This window comes from Elephantulus edwardii, unplaced genomic scaffold (assembly GCF_000299155.1).
Source record: "Elephantulus edwardii isolate Elephantulus edwardi_28Jun2011 unplaced genomic scaffold, EleEdw1.0 scaffold00332, whole genome shotgun sequence".
Lineage (NCBI taxonomy): Eukaryota > Metazoa > Chordata > Mammalia > Macroscelidea > Macroscelididae > Elephantulus > Elephantulus edwardii.
Window position 1 is genome coordinate 2,211,758 of NW_006400082.1, and position 22,844 is coordinate 2,234,601.

General features: G+C 43.8%; 1 protein-coding gene across 1 annotated transcript in view; it reads left to right on the forward strand.

The window, feature by feature from the left end:
* The window catches only part of COL4A2 (collagen, type IV, alpha 2), a 250,911-nt gene extending 228,726 nt beyond the window's left edge, over positions 1-22,185 (forward strand). Inside the window, exons 34-47 of the mRNA XM_006901565.1 lie at positions 935-998; positions 1,617-1,691; positions 3,489-3,596; positions 4,448-4,555; positions 5,799-5,870; positions 6,151-6,276; positions 10,969-11,085; positions 11,589-11,750; positions 11,855-11,953; positions 12,315-12,461; positions 12,633-12,749; positions 15,216-15,407; positions 16,785-17,071; positions 21,928-22,185. Of these exons, the coding sequence (XP_006901627.1) occupies positions 935-998; positions 1,617-1,691; positions 3,489-3,596; positions 4,448-4,555; positions 5,799-5,870; positions 6,151-6,276; positions 10,969-11,085; positions 11,589-11,750; positions 11,855-11,953; positions 12,315-12,461; positions 12,633-12,749; positions 15,216-15,407; positions 16,785-17,071; positions 21,928-22,185 (1,932 nt within the window). The remainder of the gene's footprint in view (positions 1-934; positions 999-1,616; positions 1,692-3,488; positions 3,597-4,447; positions 4,556-5,798; positions 5,871-6,150; positions 6,277-10,968; positions 11,086-11,588; positions 11,751-11,854; positions 11,954-12,314; positions 12,462-12,632; positions 12,750-15,215; positions 15,408-16,784; positions 17,072-21,927) is intronic.
* The last annotated feature ends 659 nt before the right edge of the window (positions 22,186-22,844 follow it).

Below are 22,844 nucleotides of genomic sequence, written 5' to 3' on the forward strand. Positions count from 1 at the left end.
ATATAAAATATTCTCTCCCCCAAAGACTTCAATGCCGTAAACATATTTCATCCAGTTTTTCTCAGTCTTACCCCCATCCCAATGTCAGCCTCATTCTACAACAGTGGCACCATATAGCATTTGTCCCTCTGTGACTGAGATACCTCACTCAGCATAATGTCCTCCAGGGTCACCCATTTTGAATAATATTGCTTTTTTTAAAAGATGGTTATAGCTATAAAAGGGCATGTATGGTCCTGTTATTCATAATATTCAAAGACTGAGGGGAACCCAAATGCCTATCAACAGTAGAAAGGATAAATAGAGTATATTTAAACTATGATGAGTGTACAATAACAAGAAAAAAATTATTGACTAAAGCACAAAGATAATGAATCTCAGAGATTTTTATGTTGCATTAAATAAGCCATAAACTAAAAGTATACAGGATACAAGGAGTTCAAGAACTGACAAGACTGTTGGGTAGAAGACAGAGACTAGCTGCCTTGGGAAAGAAGACTAGTTAATCCTTTGGAGGAATTACTGCTAGAAAGAGACCTCCTGAGGTGCTGAAAGAGTCTTTTGCTTTACTGAGTGGTAGATAAATAAAAACTCACTGAGCTGAGCATTTAGTATGGGTGCATTTTACTGCGTGAATGCTATATGGCAATACAGTAAATTTTTAAAAAGAAAATTGTATCACTGTCTAAGTAAGGACACAACCTCTGCCATATCCTCTCTACCCTTTCCCAAAATGAAGCTATGTTAAAAATTTAGAGGAGCAATTAAGCTGAAAAACCACAGAGATTTTTTTCCCACACACAATGTTAAAAACACAAATCTTGAATTTTGTGGACCTAAGGGAGAGTTAGATACACTGTCAAAATCTCAAACATTACAGACTTATTTCTCTAACTGTCTTCTAAAAGAGCTTCATGTTTTTACTTTATTCTAGGGTGACATGGGTGCACCAGGGAGAGCAGGTCTTTATGGGGAGATTGGACAGACAGGTGATTTTGGTAAGTGTTGCTTTTGCAGTAAAAATAGGGCATCCAAAATTCAGAACTCTCTGGGTATGTGTGGAAACAGCAGCACATTCAGAGGCTAATAGTTATTTTCAAAGTAATCTTTGAAGAATGTGGCACAATAGAAGTTATTGACCTTCTCTTCACTTGTCAATAATTTTGACTCTTTATAGTTGACATTTATGGTGAGTAAAAAAATCTGCTATCCAAAATCTTTTGTGCATTAATCTCTGTGCATTAATCATGAAAGTTCGGGAGCAATAAGTATAAATGTATGAAGCACAGATAATATTTTATGTGATGGTTAAGGCTGTATGTCCGCTTTGGACATAGTGGTATAATGTAACAGTTAAGTACTGATGTATTTTTGGCAGCTAGGTAATAATGAAATTTGGCAATACTGTAGTGACATAATATGGCAGTTTGTAATCATCTTTCATTTTGTGATCTTATGTGTAATCCTTGACTTTTTACATCTTCTGTTTTTATATGGCAGTTTTTCATAAGGAACCTGGTCTTTGGAAACTATATCAATAAGTGAGAAGTGAGTTTAAAACTAAGCATTTCTCAATCTGAAGGTCTGTTCTCAACCATCTTTTTCATACACAATAGGTGATGTTGGAGACACCATCAATTTACCAGGCAGCCCAGGCCTGAAAGGAGAACGAGGCATCACTGGACTCCCAGGTACATAAGTTATTTTTCATATCTTCATCCTTGATACAACTCTGGTCCTTTATCTGTGTCACCACTCCTATTCCTGGCTTTCCAAATGCATCAACATTTGGCGAACACTATAAATAATTCTAATAGCTGCAACAGTGGATCCAAATAGTGGCCTCAAAGATCATCAGGATTGCAAAAGGTAGAGTTTTGGCTAAGCGAACGTGATAGGACATGAAACAAGGAATATAAGTGAACAAGTATTCCTGTAAACATTACTGGTTTTGAGTCTAGATTAAAGAGGGGGTAGGAGATGAACCCCTCCCCTGGGTAAGACAACAGAGATAACTACCGCTGTGGGTAGGACCCTGTGTAGCCCATCAATTTTCTACTCTTTTCTGAGGCTTCCATTTTAAATTCAAAATTTCTGCATTTAGTAATATTGCAAAAGCTCTGCAATAAGCCCTTCCTTTCTGGTTTCTGCCTGTTTGATCATGTTCCATACTAAGTTTTCCAGAGCCCCAGGTCCTTCTTGGGATGGCTGTGGTGAGAGAAAAAAGATCTTCCTATGTGAGTGACCAGCTGGGAGGAACTGAGCAAGTTATCTAGAAAAGCTCTTGAATGGAAAGGAGCATTCATTATTGCATAGGATTCTAGAACTCTCACATAGAAACAGACAGTTTCAGTTACAAGCCTGTCTAGGTTAATCTTTTTCTTTTTAATTAATATCAGTGAACATCTACAGAAATTTTGGACTTCCATTCATTCGTTGTTGCACTTATCTCCCCGCCCACCCCCAGTTCACTCCTCTCCTTGAAAAGCAAAAGAAAAACTCCTTCATTGGTACACAATCCCCCCCTGCACACTCCCCCACCCCACCCCGAGTATACTCCACTCTGCAACACTCATTCCGGACTCTTAGGATAGGTTAATTTTTTTTTATCTATAATTTGATTTACTGATAGATGTACTCCTTGGGCAATAGTGATACCCTGGGCCTCCAAGCCGTTTGTGTGGACTACAGATTTAGTCTACAGTCACCTCAATCTTAGAGTGTACCACAGATATGAAATATTTGACAAAACGTTGTCCCAAATGTGAACAGTGTTTCTCAAAGTCCCAGTCTCCACCCTATGGTACAGATTCCAGACCTACTAAATTACTTTTATGGGAGAGGTTCAAGCATCTGTCCATTTAAGGAATTCCCCAGGAAATTTCCTTGACGTTTTACACCTTGAAAAGCACTGTGAGGGCGCTCCACTTTAGTTATTTATTCTCGAGTTAAGTCACGCTGTTGGCCAGAGCAATAGTTGTCTGACAGTTTGACTGGGACCACAGCATCCTGTTGGCAGGAGGCCTGAGTTCCTTGCCATACGGATCTCTCCACTGGACTTCTTAAGTATCCTCACAGTATGGCGGCTGACTTCCAGCAGAACAAGTGATCAGAGAGAGAGGACAATGTGAAAGCAGTAATGAATTTTATGACCTTTCCTTGAAATCATCTTCCATTATTATTTCTGTAATTATCTACTGGTTACACAGTTCGGCCTAGCTCAGTGTTGGAGGGGACGACATGAGGACACAAACACCAAGCAGTGGAGGACATTGGGTACCATGTTACACAGCTGATTTCCACAGTCTCAGAGGAAGAAATTAGATTTTTTTAAAAAATAAATAAGAGGTGAAAAATGCTTAGATAAAGATGTTTGCCCAGTCCTCAAGTAAAGAGTATTGGTATGGTATCACAGTGTGTTTTGACTAGCTTCTAAACACTACGTTCTACTTTGACACAATATCAACTAGAAAATCTTTCAATCACAGGTTTAAAGGGAGTCTTTGGTGAGAGAGGAACAGAAGGCAGCCTTGGCTTCCCTGGGATAACAGGCCTGAAAGGAGCCCAGGGTCCTCCTGGACTTAAAGGACAAACAGGTAAAATCTCCTACAGCCAAACCCTCTTCAAGTGAGTGGCTTTCCCTCCTCTGGTCATGATTGAAAGGTGCAGTGTGGGGTACAGGCTGAGTGTAGCTGAGAGCCACCTGGTGCACTGACCCCAAGTCCCTTACCTGCCACAGTTAATTCACAATGGGAAGCTTTGCTTCAGGATGCTGTCCATTCATCTAGTTCTACCTTGAGAGAAGACAGCAGGAGGCTACGCCCTAAAGACGACCTAGGCTGTGGGGGAAAAGCCTACAGCAACAGAGAGACGCATATGGAAATAATAAAAAAAATATATCTGTAGCCAGGCATCCATTGCTCATATAAAAAGACTGAGTTATTTTTAAAAGAATCCCTTCTCATGCACTCAAGGATGCAGATCTGTGAATCCTAAAATAATGAAGGAAAGCAAATAGTAGCCTAGTTTCATGCTTTGTTGTGGCTGCTTTTGGTTTTTTCCCAGCATTTAGGAACTCAGAGAAGCTTGGCAGAATCTCCTATAGAGCCATTTTATAGACTTTCCAGTCTCCACTTATATTTGGATGATAGGATAACAATAAAAAACACAAACAATTTCCTCCTTGGCAAAGTCAAGCTAATCCTGTTGAACTTGAATGTGGATGTTAAAGGCCATAGGCACTTCAGGCTTAAAAGAAGGGTAATTACTTGACAGACTTGCAGCTACTGTCTAACAGAGTCCTTCAGTCATTATCACAAGCCTACTTTCTCTCCAACCAGTGCAGTGAGCTTGAGGCACCAGGCAAGCTCTTCTAAGAATCTTGTTTTGCTTCTAAGAGTCAAGTTTTCCCTGTGTTCTCAGATTTAATGATGTGTTTACCCCCCAGGCTTTCCAGGGTTAACGGGACTTCAGGGACCACAAGGGGATCCTGGCCGGGCTGGACTGCCTGGCGAAAAAGGAGATTATGGCTGGCAGGGAACTCCAGGCTTACCAGGTAAAACAATCCTTTCCTTATGGGAAACACAAAACACAAAGGATTAGTCCAAGTCGAAGTTGCCGGGAATTGGAAGCAGCATTATTTAGCCAGGCTAGCCTCTCTTAAAGCTGTTGTCTTTAAGACTTGTAGACTGTCATGGTTCACTGAAGACACAAAAACACACAGAGAACAGTTTGTGACTGTCTGAATCACTCAGAATATTATCACTCTAATCTCCAAAGAAGTGTTTGCTTCCAGAAAAGATCACTGGAAATCATCTCAAGGAGGTTCTGGGACCTACTCGTCAGTCTCTGAAGGGCAGTGCTTGGGCAAGAGCAAGGGACAGGTGTGAATTTCCCTGTTGATCTCTTGCTTTGGATGTGAAGGGAGGACTAGGCAGACTTGTAGGCTCAGGGCTGCCAGGCCCCAGTGAGTCAGGCTCTAGGTCTCTCTGAGCACAGAATCAAAGGTGCCCACATCGCCTCTGCACTCCTAGACATCATACGTGTTCATTTTGCCACACTCCCTACCCACATCACAGAAGCAACTGCCGCCTGCTACCAGTGCCTACTTTAGCAATATTTACTCTCAGAAATCCAGAGAGAATAGAAATCATGCCAGGCTATTTCTTCCCAACCGTTTTCACAAACCAAATATATACCAGTGACTAAAGTGGCAGAAAGAGAACGGGAACAGATCATTTCCCAGCTCCTTTCTGCCTCTAACAAGTCTACAAAAAAATTAATATTGTACTTGCTACACCAGCAAATATACTAAAATTGGAATGATACAGAGAAGATTAGCATGGCCCCTTGTGCAAGGATGACACACAAATTCGTAAAGCATTCCGTATTTTAAAAATAGAAAAAATGTTAGGTGGCATGCCTGAGTAACAGTTAAAAGTAATTCATTTACATCTGTTACATATTTACAGGGAGTTTGGATAAGATGCACACGATCATGTTGTTGTTATTGTTGTTGTTGTGTGCCCTCAAGTCAGAATCAACCCAGAGCTGACCCTCCAGCGGGTTTTCAGGGGCAATCACAGGGGGAAGGATTGCCCATCCTTCTCCCGCAAAGCTCCTGGGTGGATTTGAAATGGTTGCCTGAGGAACTGCAGCACAGCTTCTTACCACTAGGGCACCAGAGTTCCACAGGATCATAGCAGATAAAAATATTTCTGAATTTATCTAAGGATTTCTACCCATCACGAGCCCTCTTTCCTCTCCTGTGCATGAAATAATGAATGAAATTCTTGCAGGTCTTCCGGGCGTCCGAGGCCTTGTTGGACTTCACGGGTTACCAGGCACTAAGGGCTTACCAGGATCCCCAGGTACGCAAAGGCTAAGGGGCCTCCTCCACTCTCAACTGGTGTTGGGGTCTTTTTTAATTATTATTTTCACCTTTAGCACAGAAATTCAACTGTGATCACTAGCATCCTTCCAAATCTCAGGCTTCGTCCAGTGGAGACCCTACAGCAAGCTGAAATCACCCTGATAGCATTCTGTTCTTCTGTTTACATTGATGCATGTTTGTGTTATTTCGTGTCTGAAAATTAACGCTGACTGATTGCAAAGCACTGACATGGACTGCTGGTTTGGATTCGACCACAGGTACAGACATTAATGGGGAGCCAGGTTTCCCAGGCACTACTGGAGACAGAGGTGACCGAGGAGAGCCCAACACCTTCCCAGGCTTTGCAGGAATACCAGGACGCAAAGGGGAGCCAGGAGCACCAGGTGAGGCCAGGCGTTTCCGAAACAAGCTTTGCTATCTACTTAACCAGAACCCAAGATGTCCTGATGGCTGCTAACCAAAAGATTGCAGGACAGAAGTTCTGGTGATCTGCTCCTTGGAGTTTCCATAGCAAGTCTAATGGGACCATTTCAATTGGTTCTAGAGGGTTAAGGGAGCTCTGGGGGCCTGGTGGCAAAAAGCTGCGCTGCAATCATAAAGGCGCGCCATTGGAGGCCGCTAGCTGCTCCATGGGAAAAGGAAGGATAGTCTCCTCCCGTGTGATTAACTGCCTCTGAAAACCTGCTGGACAGTCAGCTATGGATTGGTACTGACTCTGTGGCACACAACACCACCACCACCACAGGTCATAGAATTGTTATGGTCAGAAATGATAACCACCACTACGCCATCAGAACTCAACCAAAGGTGGACTACCAGAGAGTCCGAGAGATCAGCTAGAGGGAAGGGTAAGAAAGGACTGGTATCTTTGAGGATTTTTTCATTACAGAATCTCTTAGCTACTCTTCCATAATTTATACTCTATTGTATTATATTCTGGTTGCTTACCAAGGTCTGCTGCCGGCCTAATGGCCCACAGGCACAGCACAGGCAACTTGCTTACAAGGATTTAATAATAGGGATTACATCTTAACATCAAGAAAATATATATCTTCACCACAGGGCCAGTAGGCAACATAGTGATAAATGGAGAAAGGATTGAATTTGTCAGTGATTTTATCTTTCTTGGATCCATAACCAACACCCTTGGTACCAGCAGTCAGATCAAGAGGCATATTAAATTGTACAAGTCTACACTTAGGGACCACTCCAGAATACTGAAGAGCAGTGTGTCAGTGTGAAGACTAAAGTGTGCCTGAGTCAGGCCGTGATTTTCAGTCACTTGCTCTGCCTCTGAAAGCTGGACAAATGAATAAGGATGTTAGAAGAATTATTGCTGCCTTTGAGTTGTGGTGTTGGAGAGGAGTACTGCCAAGAGAACAAATAGATATGTCTTGGAAAAGGTGCAGCCAGAGTGCTCCTTGAAAGCGAAGATGACAAAATTTCTCGTCTCATACTTCGGGCATGTTGCTAGGAGAACCCATTCCTTGGAAGGAGAGAGCATGCTTGGAAAAGTGGAGGGTCAGCAGAAGAGACGAAGACCTTCAAAGTGATGGACTGACACAGTGACTGTAGCAATGGGCCCAAGTGTGTCAGTTGATGAGAACGACACAGGACAGGACAGAGTTCAGATCTGTTATTCATAGGGTTGCTATGAGTTGTACTCGACTCAGCGGCACCTAACAGCGACAATATATTATCATCTATTATTTTATTCTCTTGGCATGAGTTCGTTGTTGACCATCCATCTCTTAACAGTTAATGACAAACTCCTTGACAGGGGGAATGAAGACAGCCTCACTATACCCCCAGGATACCTCGCACAGTACCTTGTCCCTAACAGGCATTCTGAATATTGAAGAGATAAATGAATAAATACATTACAGCCTCGGGCCTGAGCTGGGGTACATGATCTTGGCACTTGGATAGGAGCTAACCATGTGGTCTTAGTTGCTGAGAAAGAAATTTCTTCTACACTGCCAGCCTGCTCTTTTCACCAAGCAAAGTGTCCTTGAGCCTAAATTGAGATGGAGTTAAGTTCCTAGGTAAAGACATAAATCAGTATCTAAGAGCTACAGTTTATTAAAAGTGCTAAAGTTTCATTGAGTATGAGTTTACTAGCCCTAGTGTGTGTTGTCTGACCACATGTGGGGCTCCCTCCCTCTGCACCACAGTTCATTGACCACTGGGGGCAGCTTTGAGCCAAGCAGCATCTGTGTGACTAACATTGAGGATAGACAGTACACTGGGACTGAGTGTCCCAGTCACACACTGGGCTTCCAGCTGGAGACAGAAACACTCAGTCTTCCATGCAGAAAGCTCTTAGCTGCTCTGGTTTAGAGCTCCCTCAAAGGCCAGGACCAAAGAACTCACAGGAAGAGATGTCTGCACCCCAGGAAGTGTGAATACCCACTGACCATGATCACCTCTGATGGTGGTATGGCAAGGCTCACAGACTGCATCTGACTCTCTAAAGTCTAAGATTTTTAGACTCTTTAAAGACTTCTGAAATGGAGAATCATTTGGACAACAGTATGTGGAAACATTTCTGTGGACTCTAGAGTATCCCTTATCTCTCATGCCTAACGTACTAGAAGTCAGACTCAGTAGCAGTGGGATTACTTGAGTTATTTATTACATTAGGAACCCTGATGGTATAATGATTAAAGCACTTGGCTGTTAAGCAAAAAGATGATGGTTCAAACCCATCAGCTGCTCCACAGGAGAAAAGATGTGACCACCTGCTCTCATAAAAATTTCTAGCTTTGGAGACCATATGGGACAGTCCTGTCCTGTTGTATTGGTGCATTGTGAGTCAAAACATCTGCTGCAGCAGGTTGGGTTATTATCACATTCAACCTACGCAGCATCAGTTTATAAAACTTTTGTTGAAACTTCTGCACCCCCTTCTGCATTCCATCTAAGAGGGCTTGACCTGTCTCCCGCCTCCAGACAATCCTATGAAAGAATGCCTCTTTTCGTTTTTTAAAGTCACTACCCGCCCTCCTCCACCTACCTCTCTCCAGTTTGAAAGTCACAGTCACCCAGCGCCAGAACCAGGAGCTGGTGACTTCAAAGCAATTCCTAGAGGCCAAAGCAGAGGAGGGGCTTCATTCTGCCCACTGGACCACAGCGGATGTGATGAGGGAAAGAGTACTCTCTGTCGTGACATTCACAGATGGCTTGTCAGGACTCTAACTCTTCTCTGAGACTGTGGGACTAACTCCAGTGTATTGTCTCCCCTTGGGTGACTCTCATCTAAAGCATTTATGCTAGAATGTGCCACCTCAACTGTTTCTGCAGCTGACGTTCAGGTATCAGTTCATGCATAATTGTTATCCGTTATGCAAAATGGCTTTTCCTCGGCTTTCCATTAGTCAGGCTTTTTTCATTCCGGTTGTTAAGAAGATCAAAGGGGGGCTGTGGAAAAAATGTAATTGTTTTGATTCTGATTCTACCAACAGGACTCTTGTTTGCTAAATGTTCTCATTAACAGCATCCTAATCACTGCAGTTAAGTTAATTATGTTTTTGTGGGAATCCAGCCAATATAGGGATTTAACTGGATCATTTAACTCTGAAGTTTTTTTGCCATTATTCACTGACGCTCACCATCTGTTTGGGTTGCTTTATGATAATAGTTAGAAGAAGTTCAATTGCTGTCATTTTATTTCAAACTACAGATGGCCACTCCTTAAACCCCTCAGGTCTAATGAAGCCGCTTGATCGTTGGCTGTAATTAGTGGAACTAAAGAGATGCTCTTCTAAATGGTTCTCCTGGCAGTTGCTTTCTTAGTCCCACTCACAAACATGCACACACGTAATCATTTTCTTGATGATGGACAGCAACCCCTTCTAATAAGACAATCTTTTAGTGTCTCTGAAAGAGCCTGCATGGTGCTTTGGACTAAGTGTTGGACTGCTGGCCAAAAGGTCTGTAGTTTGAACCCACCAGCTGATCTTTGTGAGGAAGATGTAATAATCTCTTCTATGAAAATCTGCAGCCTCAGAAACCGACTGGGGCAATTCTGCTTGGTCCTACAGGGTCGCTCTAAGTCAGAGCTGACTTGATGATGCCTGTGATGTTTTGGTTTTCATGTTACTCATGGGGATAGATTCTCACACAGACATGAAGAGTGAAGGATACAAGGAATCACTCTGTTTGAATTCCAGATACTCTAAATGGATTGCCCCACCCCTCTTTCTTTGAGCATTAAAATGAGGCTAATTGTAGACCCTGTGACATCCTTGGCATTATTTTGTTTTGTTCTGTTACCATCTTGGTTTTAATCCCTCACTCCCTAGACATTGATGAAAAACACATGACGGAACTGTGACTTGGAGAGAAATTGGAGATCCTCTGCTCTGAATGTGCAGCTCCAAGACAGGCAGGGTGTTCCACTCGTCCATGTGACTGCAACACCTGCATCCCGCCCCTACACAAAATAGTCAGTTAGTAAACATCCTGTTAACTGATACCAGAGAGGAGCCGAATGCTCGCTGAGTTCCTTAGTTGGATCATTTCCCTCCAGGGTCTATCAATTACCAGTGCTTTTGAGTCAACCAGTGATAGCAGGGATATAAGATGCTGACAGAAAATCCCATGGAGAATGTACGAATGCGATGGATAGCCCTCAGTGTGCCAGTACTGCAGCCTACCGCCTCAGCACATCAACCCAGCTCTCACCAACTAAGAATATAAATGAGTTTGAGCTTTCCTTTCTTTGCCAAGTGTGTTGCTGAGGCTCAGACTCTGCCAAGCTGTCACAGGAGCCAAGTGGAGGGCACATGAGGATAAAAACCACACTGATAAGGATTCTGGGATTGACTGGGGCCAGGTGTCCAAGGAGGGCAATGAACAGGCAGGTAGAGCTGAGCCCTCCTAATGAGTCGTGGCTCTGCCTCCCTGCCCCTGCCCTGTGCCTTGAGATGTTCTTTGCCCTTAGAAAATCTTTGCACAATCTCTGGTCCTTAGTGGTTCTTCTGTTCCTTGATAGATGATTCCCTAAAAAAAAATAATATGTAGAAAATGCCTATTCTAACATTGAGAATAATGTCTTTTGTTTTCATCCAAAGGGGAACGAGGTCCAATGGGGAGTCCAGGACTGCAGGGATTTCCAGGTGTCACACCCTCTTCCAACATCTCAGGGCCACCTGGTGACATAGGGGCACCAGGAATATTTGGCCTACAAGGTAAAATAAGGTTTACGCAATTATGCATTGAAAACTCGAGGGCAAGAGCTGGAGAATGTTCATATACTTCCCAAGAAGCAATAGTAAAGAGCGGAAGCCCATGCTATTCCATGCCCAGATCAGACGAGAAAAACCCTCCGCTATTTCTACTCTCACAATCACTAGGAAATCAAACTACACCATGTTGCACTTGCTGTAGGATCATATTTTTTAAATGGGAACGAGCTTGAAAACTAACAGCACACAATGGTTCTTCTTCTTCTTCATGACATTGTCCTTAGACAAATACTAAATTTAATTCACATCTCCTAACCACATGTTAGCTGACTGTGGAGAAGAGATGGTATGAGGAACAGTCGCTGAGTGTTAAAATGTGCAAAGATAATCCACTCGCAGAATAGCCTTGCCATTTGGCAGGCTAGAGTTGAGTCCCCAGCATCTTCTACTGTTGTCAGAGGAAACTCCATCTTACTGTTTATACTTTTTGTGATTGATGTCAATAGGTTACCGAGGCCCACCAGGCCAACCTGGACCTGCTGCTCCCCCTGGAAGCAAAGGAGACACAGGGAATCCCGGAGCTGTGGGAAACCCAGGGACCAAAGGATGGGTGGGAGACCCTGGTGCCCAAGGCCGACCCGGTGTGCTTGGTCTCCCCGGAGAAAAAGGTAATGGTGGCCAAGCCTAAGAAGTCTCTCGTCTGGGGGGAAAACAGCATTGGTCATGGAAGGCTGGGGATGTGTACGCTAACAATGACTTGTTTGTGTTGAAGGACCCAGAGGTGAACAAGGATTCATGGGAAACACTGGTGCAACAGGAAGTGTGGGTGACAGAGGTCCCAAAGGACCCAAAGGAGACAGAGGGTTCCCCGGTAAGTGCCTGTTTGCAAAGTTGCACAAGGTACCATCTTGGGACAACTGTGGCCATGCATGGACTCCTAGGAATCTGTTCTTGGTCCTGAAACTATCCTGGTGAGGAGTCAGTTTCCGATTTCAGATTCTCATCATTTTCTTGGGTGTGAGGTCATAAGGTCTGTATTGCAAATAGACATTACGACTTGCTCTGAGCCTGCCACTACCCTCCCAGGGGTTGGGTGAATGAATATTCATTTTCTTAAGTGGCAGACCCTGGACTGCCTGTCCAGTGAGTATCTTACCACACTCATCTCTAGAAAATAAGATCTGCTCCCAAGTGATGTTCATGTATTCACTGCAAGCTTTCTTCCTTTCCAGGTGCCCCTGGTTCTGTGGGATCCCCAGGGATTGCAGGAATCCCCCAGAGAATTGCTGCTGAACCAGGAACATTGGGCCCTCAAGGAAGGAGAGGTCCTCCTGGGGCACAGGGAGAGATGGGGCCCCAGGGCCCCCCAGGAGAACCAGGTAGGAGCACGGAGTTGGTGTATCATTTGAAGCCCTTCATGTAGCGTCTCCAGGGAAAGTATTCTTTTTCTGGTTTTATTCTCCTTTTCATTTCGTGTGGTAGGCACTAGCTATGCCAAGTGCAGTCACCTGTTACCAGGTACATTCACCCTCATTTTGGTGGCTCTCTAGGTTTCCGTGGAACACCAGGAAAGTCAGGTCCCCAGGGAAGAGGTGGCGTGTCTGCTGTCCCGGGATTCCGTGGCGACCAAGGACCCATGGGTCATCAGGGCCCAATTGGTCAAGAAGGTAAGTGATGAATGATAAAAGGAGAAAGGGCACAGAGTCTCTGCCATGGCCCATGTTGGTGTGATAAATTCTTCTTGTTGGCTGACATTAACTGACCCAATTCCCAGCTACCTGTGCACGGCAGAATAGAATGCTATCCAGTCCTATACCAGCCCCATAATCAGTTGTGCATCAAACCCTTGTAATCCACAGGGTTTTCCTTAATTTTTCTAAGTAAATTTCCATGTCTTTTTCCTAGCCCATCTTAGTGTAGAAGCTCTTCACACATACTCAGCATCATAGCAGCAAACATGAATCCACTGTCAGATGGAAGGTAGCTGTTAATGAGGCGCTTTGACCAAGAGCCAAGCCCTACTCCCCTTTGGAGAGCAAATAGGGAAAACAGCTAAGAAGTTGCCACACTCCTCTAGCTTCTCTCCAAAAGCCTTTGCAGTGGTGCTCACGTGCTGTGACATCTGTGCTTCTACAGGTCACAGAGATGGTGCCAGAACACACCAGCTTTCTTCCTTTCTCTGAGAAATTTATAGGTGCTTCTGAGCTGGAGGTATAATTGATACACTATCATAAAGAGTCTTAAAGAGCTGGGATGCTAAAACTAAAAGAAATAAATTGAGACCACTATAAAGTCTTGCCTTTTTCTTTCTTAAAATAATTTCTACATGTTCAGGGATGGGATAAAAACCCATCACTGCAATTGATTTCAACTCATTGTGAACCTGTTAGACCTCACAATATTTACAAGGCTGTAAACTTAATGGAAGCAGAATGCCACATCTTTCTCCCAATGAGTAGCTGGTGGATTTGAACTGATAACCTTTCAGCTAGCAGGCACACTCAATCACTATACCACTAGTGATCCTACAGGATAGGTAGGATAAGCTCAAAATAATAGCAGTTCATGGGGAGGTGGGGTGGGAGCGCAACCACCAAACTTGATACTAAATTGATTTAACCTTATCTGAATTTAAGTCAGTCATCTGAACAGCTGTGAAAATTGGCTTATGGCCATGTGTTATTGGTGTCCAGATCAAAGGGAACAGCAGTCCCCTAGTCTCTGTGAGACTGAACCATGGCCAGACGATATGATAGCATGCAAGATCCACATCTTAAGATGATGAATTAAAGTCCACCCAGAAGTAAACCGACATTGTGCAAGATAAGGAAATGATGTCATGTGATAAGGCATGGGATGAGAAATTACCTTTAGACAGGGGAGGGGACAGCGGGAAGACAGGATCACTAAGAGGATCTGATTTCAAAGAGCTGAGAGATTGGTGTGGTAGAGGCAGGCGAGACGTTCTCCTGGGCTCCAGAGAAAGCATCTGCCTATAAGAGACCGGCTGCTACTCAGTGTGAAAACGTATGTTCAGATCCCTGGAATGGTTAAAGGGGGAGAATATGTTGAACATGTAACAATTCTCCTCTCCCCAGAAGTGCCCAGCAAGTGGCGGCCAGCTGTTTAGAGCAGAGATCTGTGCAGTGGATAGAGCTGTTCTTAGATACTCTGATCAAACCAAAACTGAAGCCACTGAGGCCAAGTCCACCACAACTCACAGGAGACCCTCTGTTGGGTCTCTGGCGCTGTAAATATTTACAGGAGGGGACTACCCATAGAGTAGCTGGTGGATTCAGATCATCTTTTTGTTGACAGACTGACATGGAACACACTAGGCCCCTATCTTTTCAATTCCAAGCCATTATAGTTCTCTCTCAGCATTGAACATACCCTGAAGGTGTCTGGGACCTATTGTGCAGGAGACCGCATCCTGCTTGTTTAAGATTGTCATTGTCATTATTTCAGGTTTTCTGAGCACTGCAGTTAGGCCAACTTTTCCCCAAGAGGCTCTTTGTCTAAAAAGGGTAAAGTCATGAAGACCCAAGCTTTGCAGGGAAAGAAGAGAAGCATATTCTAAATTTATCTTTCTGACATCACAGCTAAGTCTGCCTGCCCACTGTGGTCCTGAGGTTCTCAGGGCAACTTTTATAAAAAGGTGCCTGTATTCCCTGAGTAGTTACTCGCTGAAAGATTATCAACTTTGAGTCTACTCAGAGGTATTGGGAATGAAAAGCCTGGCAGCCTAACTAAAAAAAAAAAAATCGGACATTAAAAATACTATGAAGCAATAAGAGGCTTTGATACACATCACCATGAGTCAGGGTGACTGGATAGAATAGCACGCGCACTCTCTCCTCTCTCCTTTCTCCTCTCTCTCCTCTCTCTTCTCTCTCCTCTCTCTTCCTGCCTTTGAGTTGGAACTGACACATAGCTGACCCTCCACTGAGTTTCCAAGGCTCTATATCACACTAGAGGAAATTGTCTGTCTTTCCTTCTCACAGCTACTAGTGGATTTGAACTGCTGAGAAGCATAGCCTTTGGAGTAAAAGCACAACTTCCTAAGGATGAGGCCACGAGAGCTCTGATGGAAGCTGGCATTTAAAAGGGACTACTTTTGTTTGGGGCTGTAGGTGAGCCAGGCCGTCCAGGGACCCCCGGCCTGCCTGGGATGCCCGGCCGCAGCGTCAGCATCGGCTATCTCCTGGTGAAGCACAGCCAGACAGACCAGGAACCTATGTGCCCAGTGGGTATGAACAAGCTCTGGAGTGGATACAGCCTGCTGTACTTTGAAGGCCAGGAGAAAGCCCACAACCAGGATCTGGGTAAGCCTCGCCTGTGGGTGCTCCCCTGGACCCGCTTAGTTCCTGGACCTGGGGGTGGTCAAGATCAAAAGGCCCCTGTGAGATTCATTAATTTCTTTAAGATGGATGAGTTTGCACTGATTGATGGCACTGGGTAAATCCGCATTCTTAGAGGTTTCAGAAGAGATTAAAGTGGCCTTTGATGCACGCATCTATGGACCCCATCTCAGAGCAGTAATGCAAGGACCTGCTTTTTATGTGACAACAACTTCTGCAGACTCCAGTGGGCTCTATCTGAAGATTGTCTCCTCGCCAGCTGGGGGCCAATTCTTCCTAATTTTTGGCTCAAATTCTATAACTGAGTTGCACTCAGCCTGGCATTAATGTCAGACCTCCCTGTAGAGAACTATCCCTGGAAAATGCATGTTTTGCAAATGCATATATGTGCATATGTGTTTATTCAAGTAAGCCTGCATGCCAAAGAGGAATTAAAAGAACACAAGAAAAGTAGCAAACATTAGATGTTAAAAGTGTGTGTGAAAGGAAACTAACTCGTCTGTGATATCCTATCACCAGACAGTCATTAGCTTGGATTGAGGGACAGGAGATGCTGTTCCATTTCTTGATCTCTGAACAGGTTACACCACTGTCTTCCATTTGCAAGTAATTATCAAGTTAAATAAGTCCCTGAAGTTTGTGCACATTCATGCATATGTGCTGTACCTGCATAAGTTTTGTTTTGCATTGTTTTGAGTGGAGCAAACAAGATTAAAGACATATCCTAGAACTGGGTATGAGGCTAAAAAGGCAGGCCATAATACTTGGCATATATGCTAAAGGGAGCTGCAAATTTGGCTCCAAGCTTCTAAGCAATCAGTGTTTTAAGGGAAATTTGCTTAAGTTATTTAAGTCACTTGTACCAGTAGGTATTTTTTTTTAACACAGAAGAAATGAGTTATTTGGGACCTGGGACTAGCTAGACTTTCATGGGGACAGAGATTTTAGGATATAATGGAAGATTATTTTCATGTGGAAATTTATCAGGATTTCCTCAGGCCTGGTTCCCATAAGATCCCCCTAACATAGGATTCACCCAAGATGCTAACCCCTAAATCCACATCTCCCAGCTCATCTGACTTCTGAATGTGTGTGGTAGTATATTTGAGACATTCTAGATGAACGGTGTAGTCTATGAAAAAAGTTTTAAATCTTTAATGTCATCTCCCCAATGCATGGCTGAAATCTGCACAAATGGCCATGGACAGCAGGCACATCCAGGATCTGGAGCCTCTGCGGGCTTATCTGGAGCCTCTGTGGGCTTGGACAGGGTTGGGAGGAAGGAACATCTTCCCCGCCGCACTCAGTGGTGACCTCAAGCTTGCTCGTCTCTCCTGGTAGGTCTCGCAGGCTCCTGCCTGGCACGGTTCAGCACTATGCCTTTCCTGTACTGCAATCCTGGTGATATCTGCTACTATGCTAGCCGGAACGATAAGTCCTACTGGCTCTCCACCACTGCCCCACTACCCATGATGCCTGTGGCAGAAGATGACATCAAGCCCTACATTAGCCGCTGCTCTGTATGCGAGGCTCCAGCCGTGGCGATAGCGGTCCACAGTCAAGATGTCTCCATTCCCCACTGCCCTGCTGGCTGGCGGAGTTTGTGGATCGGCTATTCCTTCCTCATGGTATGTGCAATTTGCTCCCTGTCTCTTAGAGCACAGAGCCCAAACTGAGTAAACAGCAGGCATAGCAGCCTTTGTAAGAATTAGCAAACAGGGAAGACACAGTTGGTTGTTGAGTTTGTATACCACACAAGGGCACTTGACCAGCAGGAGAAGGGAGAGCTAGAATACAGCCTTCACTTTGCTAAGTGAGCCATGTGCCAAGGTCAAGGGTTCTCTCACCTGAAGTTAGCCCATTAATGACTTTGCGGTCAACCATGTATATGGCCTACAGCAACACTAGACTTGGGATATGTTTGGCCTCTTGACCATATTACCAAACACAACAAAGGTAAAGGTATCCTTGGTTTACCAGAGAGCCAAATATATGAAAAAATTTAGAATCTAAATAATTTTATATAGGATCTATCAGAAAACTAAAATACTTTCCAGAAAGTTAACTGACTTAAATCTGGTTGCACTGCTGAGTTATGGAGTAACTTATGGAGTAAATTTCAGAGAGCCTTTAGATTCACAGTGGTGAATCAAGGGAAGGGAATGGACCATTGTAATCGCTCTTACAATTCTATTGCTCAATAAATACATGTAGGAAGAATGAAAAGGTGAGTTGAGGACAGTGGGTCGTTCATTCCATTGCCATTTATTATGATCATTATTGCTCCAATTACACTGCTGGTATATTTCATATATTATATAAATAACAGCTCACTGCCACTGAGTCAGTTCCAACTCATAGCAACCCTTTGTCATGTACCGAGGCTATGAATCTTTACAGGAGGAGACAACCTATCTTTTTTTCCTCAGAGCAGCTGCTGGGTCCAGACTGCCAGCCTTTCTGTTAGCACAGTGTGTAACCACCAGAGCTCCCTACTTGAATAATATAAAATATAAAAATTATATAATGATTGCTCATCTTGTCAAACAACACAAAGCAGTCTAGATTATTGGAAAGGAAGGGACTATACTAAAGGAAAAGGTATATTAATAGTGGTATTTTAAAGAGATTATTGAAACAATAATTTGAAGAGCAGGTTGCTAAATTCCTTGTCATAATAAGTACAATTTCTACTTTTTCCACAAGCTCATTGTAAAGTGACTGAGGGATCCTACACCATTTCAAAATAACCTTCTTAGAGTCACTGTGTGGTAGGAGATACAAGCTTGTGTTGTGTTGTTTTTTTAAATTCCCATTGCTAAATTAAAAAATAAATGAGCCTCCTCCCTTATGAAGTCTGATTACATGGAACCAAAAAAGGTCATAGAAGTTCCTTCTTTCATTGGCAATTACATTTCAAATTAATATCTTTAAAGCAGACTAATAGGATTTGCACACATTATCCTCTGCTTAAATGCCTAATAACCCGAGCAAGCCTGGAACATGACATTCCACAGAAGGTGCGGGTGATAAGACAGTGACAGGGTCCTCTCGCCGTGCATATACAGCAGGGAATCAGGGCAGATGAATTTGAAATAGCTTGACTTCTGAGAACCACAGATAAAGTCCCTGGGCATTCATGACAGATAAGTGAGCTGATCTGTTTAACTGTTGCATCTCTAAATATGTCTGTCTGCCTGATAGGAAGTGGAGACCTGAAGCCAAGGTTATGTGTCTCATATGCACATTCAGTGTCCTTTGATCCACTCCTTAAGGGTGCAGATTCCAGGGCTTAGGAGCCCCTGACATCATAGTATGAGAGCTGACTTTGGAAAGGATAGGACACAGCTGCTTACTGGTCTTCAGAAGCCAGGGGAGCAGTGTAGAGGCCCCTCTTTTTTGCCTGGCTCATTCTTCCTAAGCCCCTAACATGAGTGAACTCCTATGAGGTTTCTTCCTGCCCTCGGAGAGTCGGGCTGGGACCAAGGACAAAAAGGGAGGATCTCCTGGGGACAGAGAGGTGGCCCACCATTTATAGCAGGACCTCAATTCACAAAGCAGCCTTTAAAACTGGTCTGTGGGGATTCTGGATATCTAGTCAGCCATTGTTTCCCATGTCCTTTTTAAGATTCCAGCTACTTACAAGGTCCACACTGACTGAGAATGTGTCCAAGGTCACTGATTAGGATTTGGTGACTTGTCAAAGTGACTCTCTTAAGAGACATTAGCTGCTGTGAGACCCAAAGCCAAGGGACAGGGGTGTAGATAGAGGGGCCAAGCTCCGAGATGCCACGAGAGAGACAGACTGCCTCCCGGGCAGCATAGCCAACCTCGGAGGCAACGTCCTGTCCTGTCAGGGTGGCTTCTTTTGAGGTGTCCTTCTCGGTGAGCTCTTTCACCAGGGAGTTCTAGTGGCATCTTCCATAGGGAATTGTGTGACTGTCTCATATGTTGCACCCCTCTGGTGGTTGAAGTCCATCAGCAACACTAAATGAGAAATTTCCCATGGGATTTACTGCTTCAGTATTCCACTGCAGGGGCAGCTATGAGCTGGTTCCAACTCAACAGCAACGAGTTTGAAGGGTTTGTTTTATTTGGGTTTGTTTTTGTCCCAGTGTTCACCCTGCAGCTCAGACCATGGCCTCTGCTGTTTTAGTTCCAAATGAGGTCTGACCTGAGCTGCCTTGTGAAGCTCTGTCTGCTTTTCTTGGGGTTGGAAAGGTTCAGTGCTCTATAAAGAGAAACTTCTAAAAGAGCTTTATTTTGTTTTGGAATTTTTTTGCTGTTTTGTCTTTTCCTAAACTGGGGCCACTGTCCAAAAATAACAAATAGAACTTTTATATTTTTTTAAGGACCTGCAAAGTGTAACTGAGGTAGACCTCTTCTGAATTACTGTGTTCTGAACTCATTTGCCATTCAAAGCTTGCTAGACCAAATCAAATGTACATGTGTGTGTGTGTGTGTGTGTGTGTAGATATATGCATATATATTTTATTGTTGCTCTTATGTGCCAGTGAGCCAGAACTGACTCATAGCTGACCCTCCAGCAGGTTTTCAGAGGCTGTAAATTGCCCAGAAGGAGATTGTCCATCTTTCTCCTGTGTGCCAGTTAGAAAGAAAGGATGATATACAGGGAACTCGTCATTCTAATAAAAGCTAAAGTTATATGAAAATGAAAGAAAGTAAAATTTTTACATGAAAAAAAATGGAACCTCAGCAGCAGAGTGCTTAAGTCCTCACCTGCCCAACAAATGTTGGCAGTTTGAAACCACCGAGCCACTCCATAGGAGAAATGGCTGATGATCTGCTCCCCTAAAGATTAACTAAACCAAAATAACCCAAATCCACTGTCTTCAAGTTGATTCTAACTCTTAGGGTCCCTGTGAGATACAGTAGCACTGTCCCCTATGATTTCCCTAAGATCTTTATAAAGGGAGCTCCGGTGTCCTAGTCTGTAAGGTGTTGCGCTGCTAACCAAAGCCCCTGCATCTTCAGAAGTTCAAATCCACTAGCTGCTCCTCAGGAGAAAGATTGGCAGTCTCCCCCATTCTGACTGATGACTTCAAACCCTTGATGGAGAGTCTCCGTGAGTTAGAACCAATTCAGTGGCAGTGAGTTTGGGGTGGGTTATGTAAATTATCATCATTTTTGTAATTGTTGTAGGAGCAGACCACCGCATCATTCTCCTGTGGAATGGCTGGTTGATTTAACCCCTTCCATAAAGATTACAGCCTATAAAACCCCGTGGGCAGTTTTGGGGTTTTTTTTTTCTCTGTGGGGTCACAGAGGGTGAATATGAACCCTAATAATTACACCTAATAATAATAATAGCCAACATCACTTGGAAAAACTATCTAGTAAAAATGGCAAATATATAAATGAGGAGGCAAAATAACATTTCTCCTTGATTCTGGGTACTATGTTGCCAGAATACATGTTCTTGGGGGTTTGTTTTTTGTTTGGTTGTTTTGTTTTGTTTTGTTTTTGTTTTTGTTTTTCAGTAAAATAAACCCCACCAAACAAAATCCAACCAGTACATTCTGACTCATTGTGACCCTTATAGAACAGAGCCATAGGGTTTTTAAAGACTATAATCTTTCTTTCACCACCAGCCCAAAGGCAAGCTGTTTAAATCCACCAGCTCCTCCACTGGAGAAAAATAGTCAGTCTTCTCTTGATCCATTTACAGCCTCTGAAAACCCACTGGCAGGTCAGCTATGAGTCAGATCTGAATCAACAGCACATAGCAACAACAGTCTTTTTTGGAAGCAGACTGCTGCATCATTCTCCCAGTCAGCATAGTCAGTGAAAACAAACTCCACCATAAACAAACAGATGATGCTTAGATACCCTAGGATTGTTTTAATGAGCCCTGGTGGTGCAGCACATTGTGTGTTGCACTGCTAACCGAAAAGTCAGTGGTTTGAATTCCCCCAGAGACTGTGGGATAAAAATGAGCAGCCTCTTCCTTTAATTTAAAAAACTCAGAACTCAAACTCATTGCCCTTAAGTTGGAACTGACTTATACCTGACCCTCCAGCAAGGCTATAAATGGCACAAGAGGAAATTTCCCACATTTCTCCCCAAAGAGCCACTGATGATTCAAAGCACCAGAGAGGAATGGCCTTTGGGTTAACAGTGCAACTCTTTACTGACTAGGCCAACAGAGTTCCCTCATTAAAATCTTCTACTACTACCACCACCACCACCACCACCATTGTTGTTACATGTCATTAAATCAGAACCAACTCACAGCTGACCCTCCAGCAGGTTTTCTGAAACAATAAATCACAGGAGAGAAGACTGGCCATCTTTCTCCCAGCTGGTGGATTCCATCCCCCTGCCTTACACACTACACCAGTGGTCCCTTGTCAAAATTTACAGCCTCAAAAACCTGCTCATATGCCTGGTCACAAGGGTTTTGTTTGGTTTGAATTCAGTTGTTTTCATTGACCAATCTCCTCTGTCTCCTCCCTCTCCTCAGCACACAGCCGCAGGGGATGAAGGCGGTGGACAGTCGCTGGTGTCCCCTGGCAGCTGTCTGGAGGACTTCCGGGCCACACCTTTCATCGAATGCAATGGGGGCCGAGGGACCTGCCATTACTATGCCAACAAGTACAGCTTTTGGCTCACCACCATCCCCGAGCAGAACTTCCAGGGCTCCCCCTCGGCTGACACCCTCAAAGCCGGGCTCATCCGGACGCACATCAGCCGCTGCCAGGTGTGCATGAAGAACCTGTGATGCTGCGGCCGGAGGAAGAGCGAGCAAAAACCAGAAAATGTTTTTTTGCCAAGTCGACTTGTTGGGGAAGGTCAATTTTGGTGCTTATTCGTAACTTAATACCTCATATGCTGACCCAAAAATTGATTCTATTTTTACTTCATTTTTAAAACAAAAGAGAGAATAAATACAATAAAGTCTACCAAAGAAACTGCACCAGCTTTTATATCAAATAGCCACTTTACTCATTTTATATGGTCTGACCACTCTTACGTGACTCTACCTTAAGTCACTCATGTTGCCCTCCCTTGACACTCTAACCCTTCCAGATAGATAACTATTAACAGGTCAAGCACTCCCAGCCAGGGCATACTACATTACCATAACACTAAGTGTAACTAGCTGTTTAATGTTTACTTATGCAGTCATTGTATTTTCCGATGCCCCAGGCAACTCACATTGTTTGATGGAGTGGTGCTGATAGAGATGGCCTAATACCCAGTGGGCTCCTAATCTCACTGCCACTCTCCCCACCCATAGGTGGGCCTTCTGTGGATCAGCCCAGCCCTGTGTTCTAGCCAACATAACATCGATTCATCTCCTCAGGAGGCTCAAGTGAGGGTTGTGGGGTTTTCCCCAACTAAAAAAAAATTAAAAAAAAAAATAAATCTCTAACAATA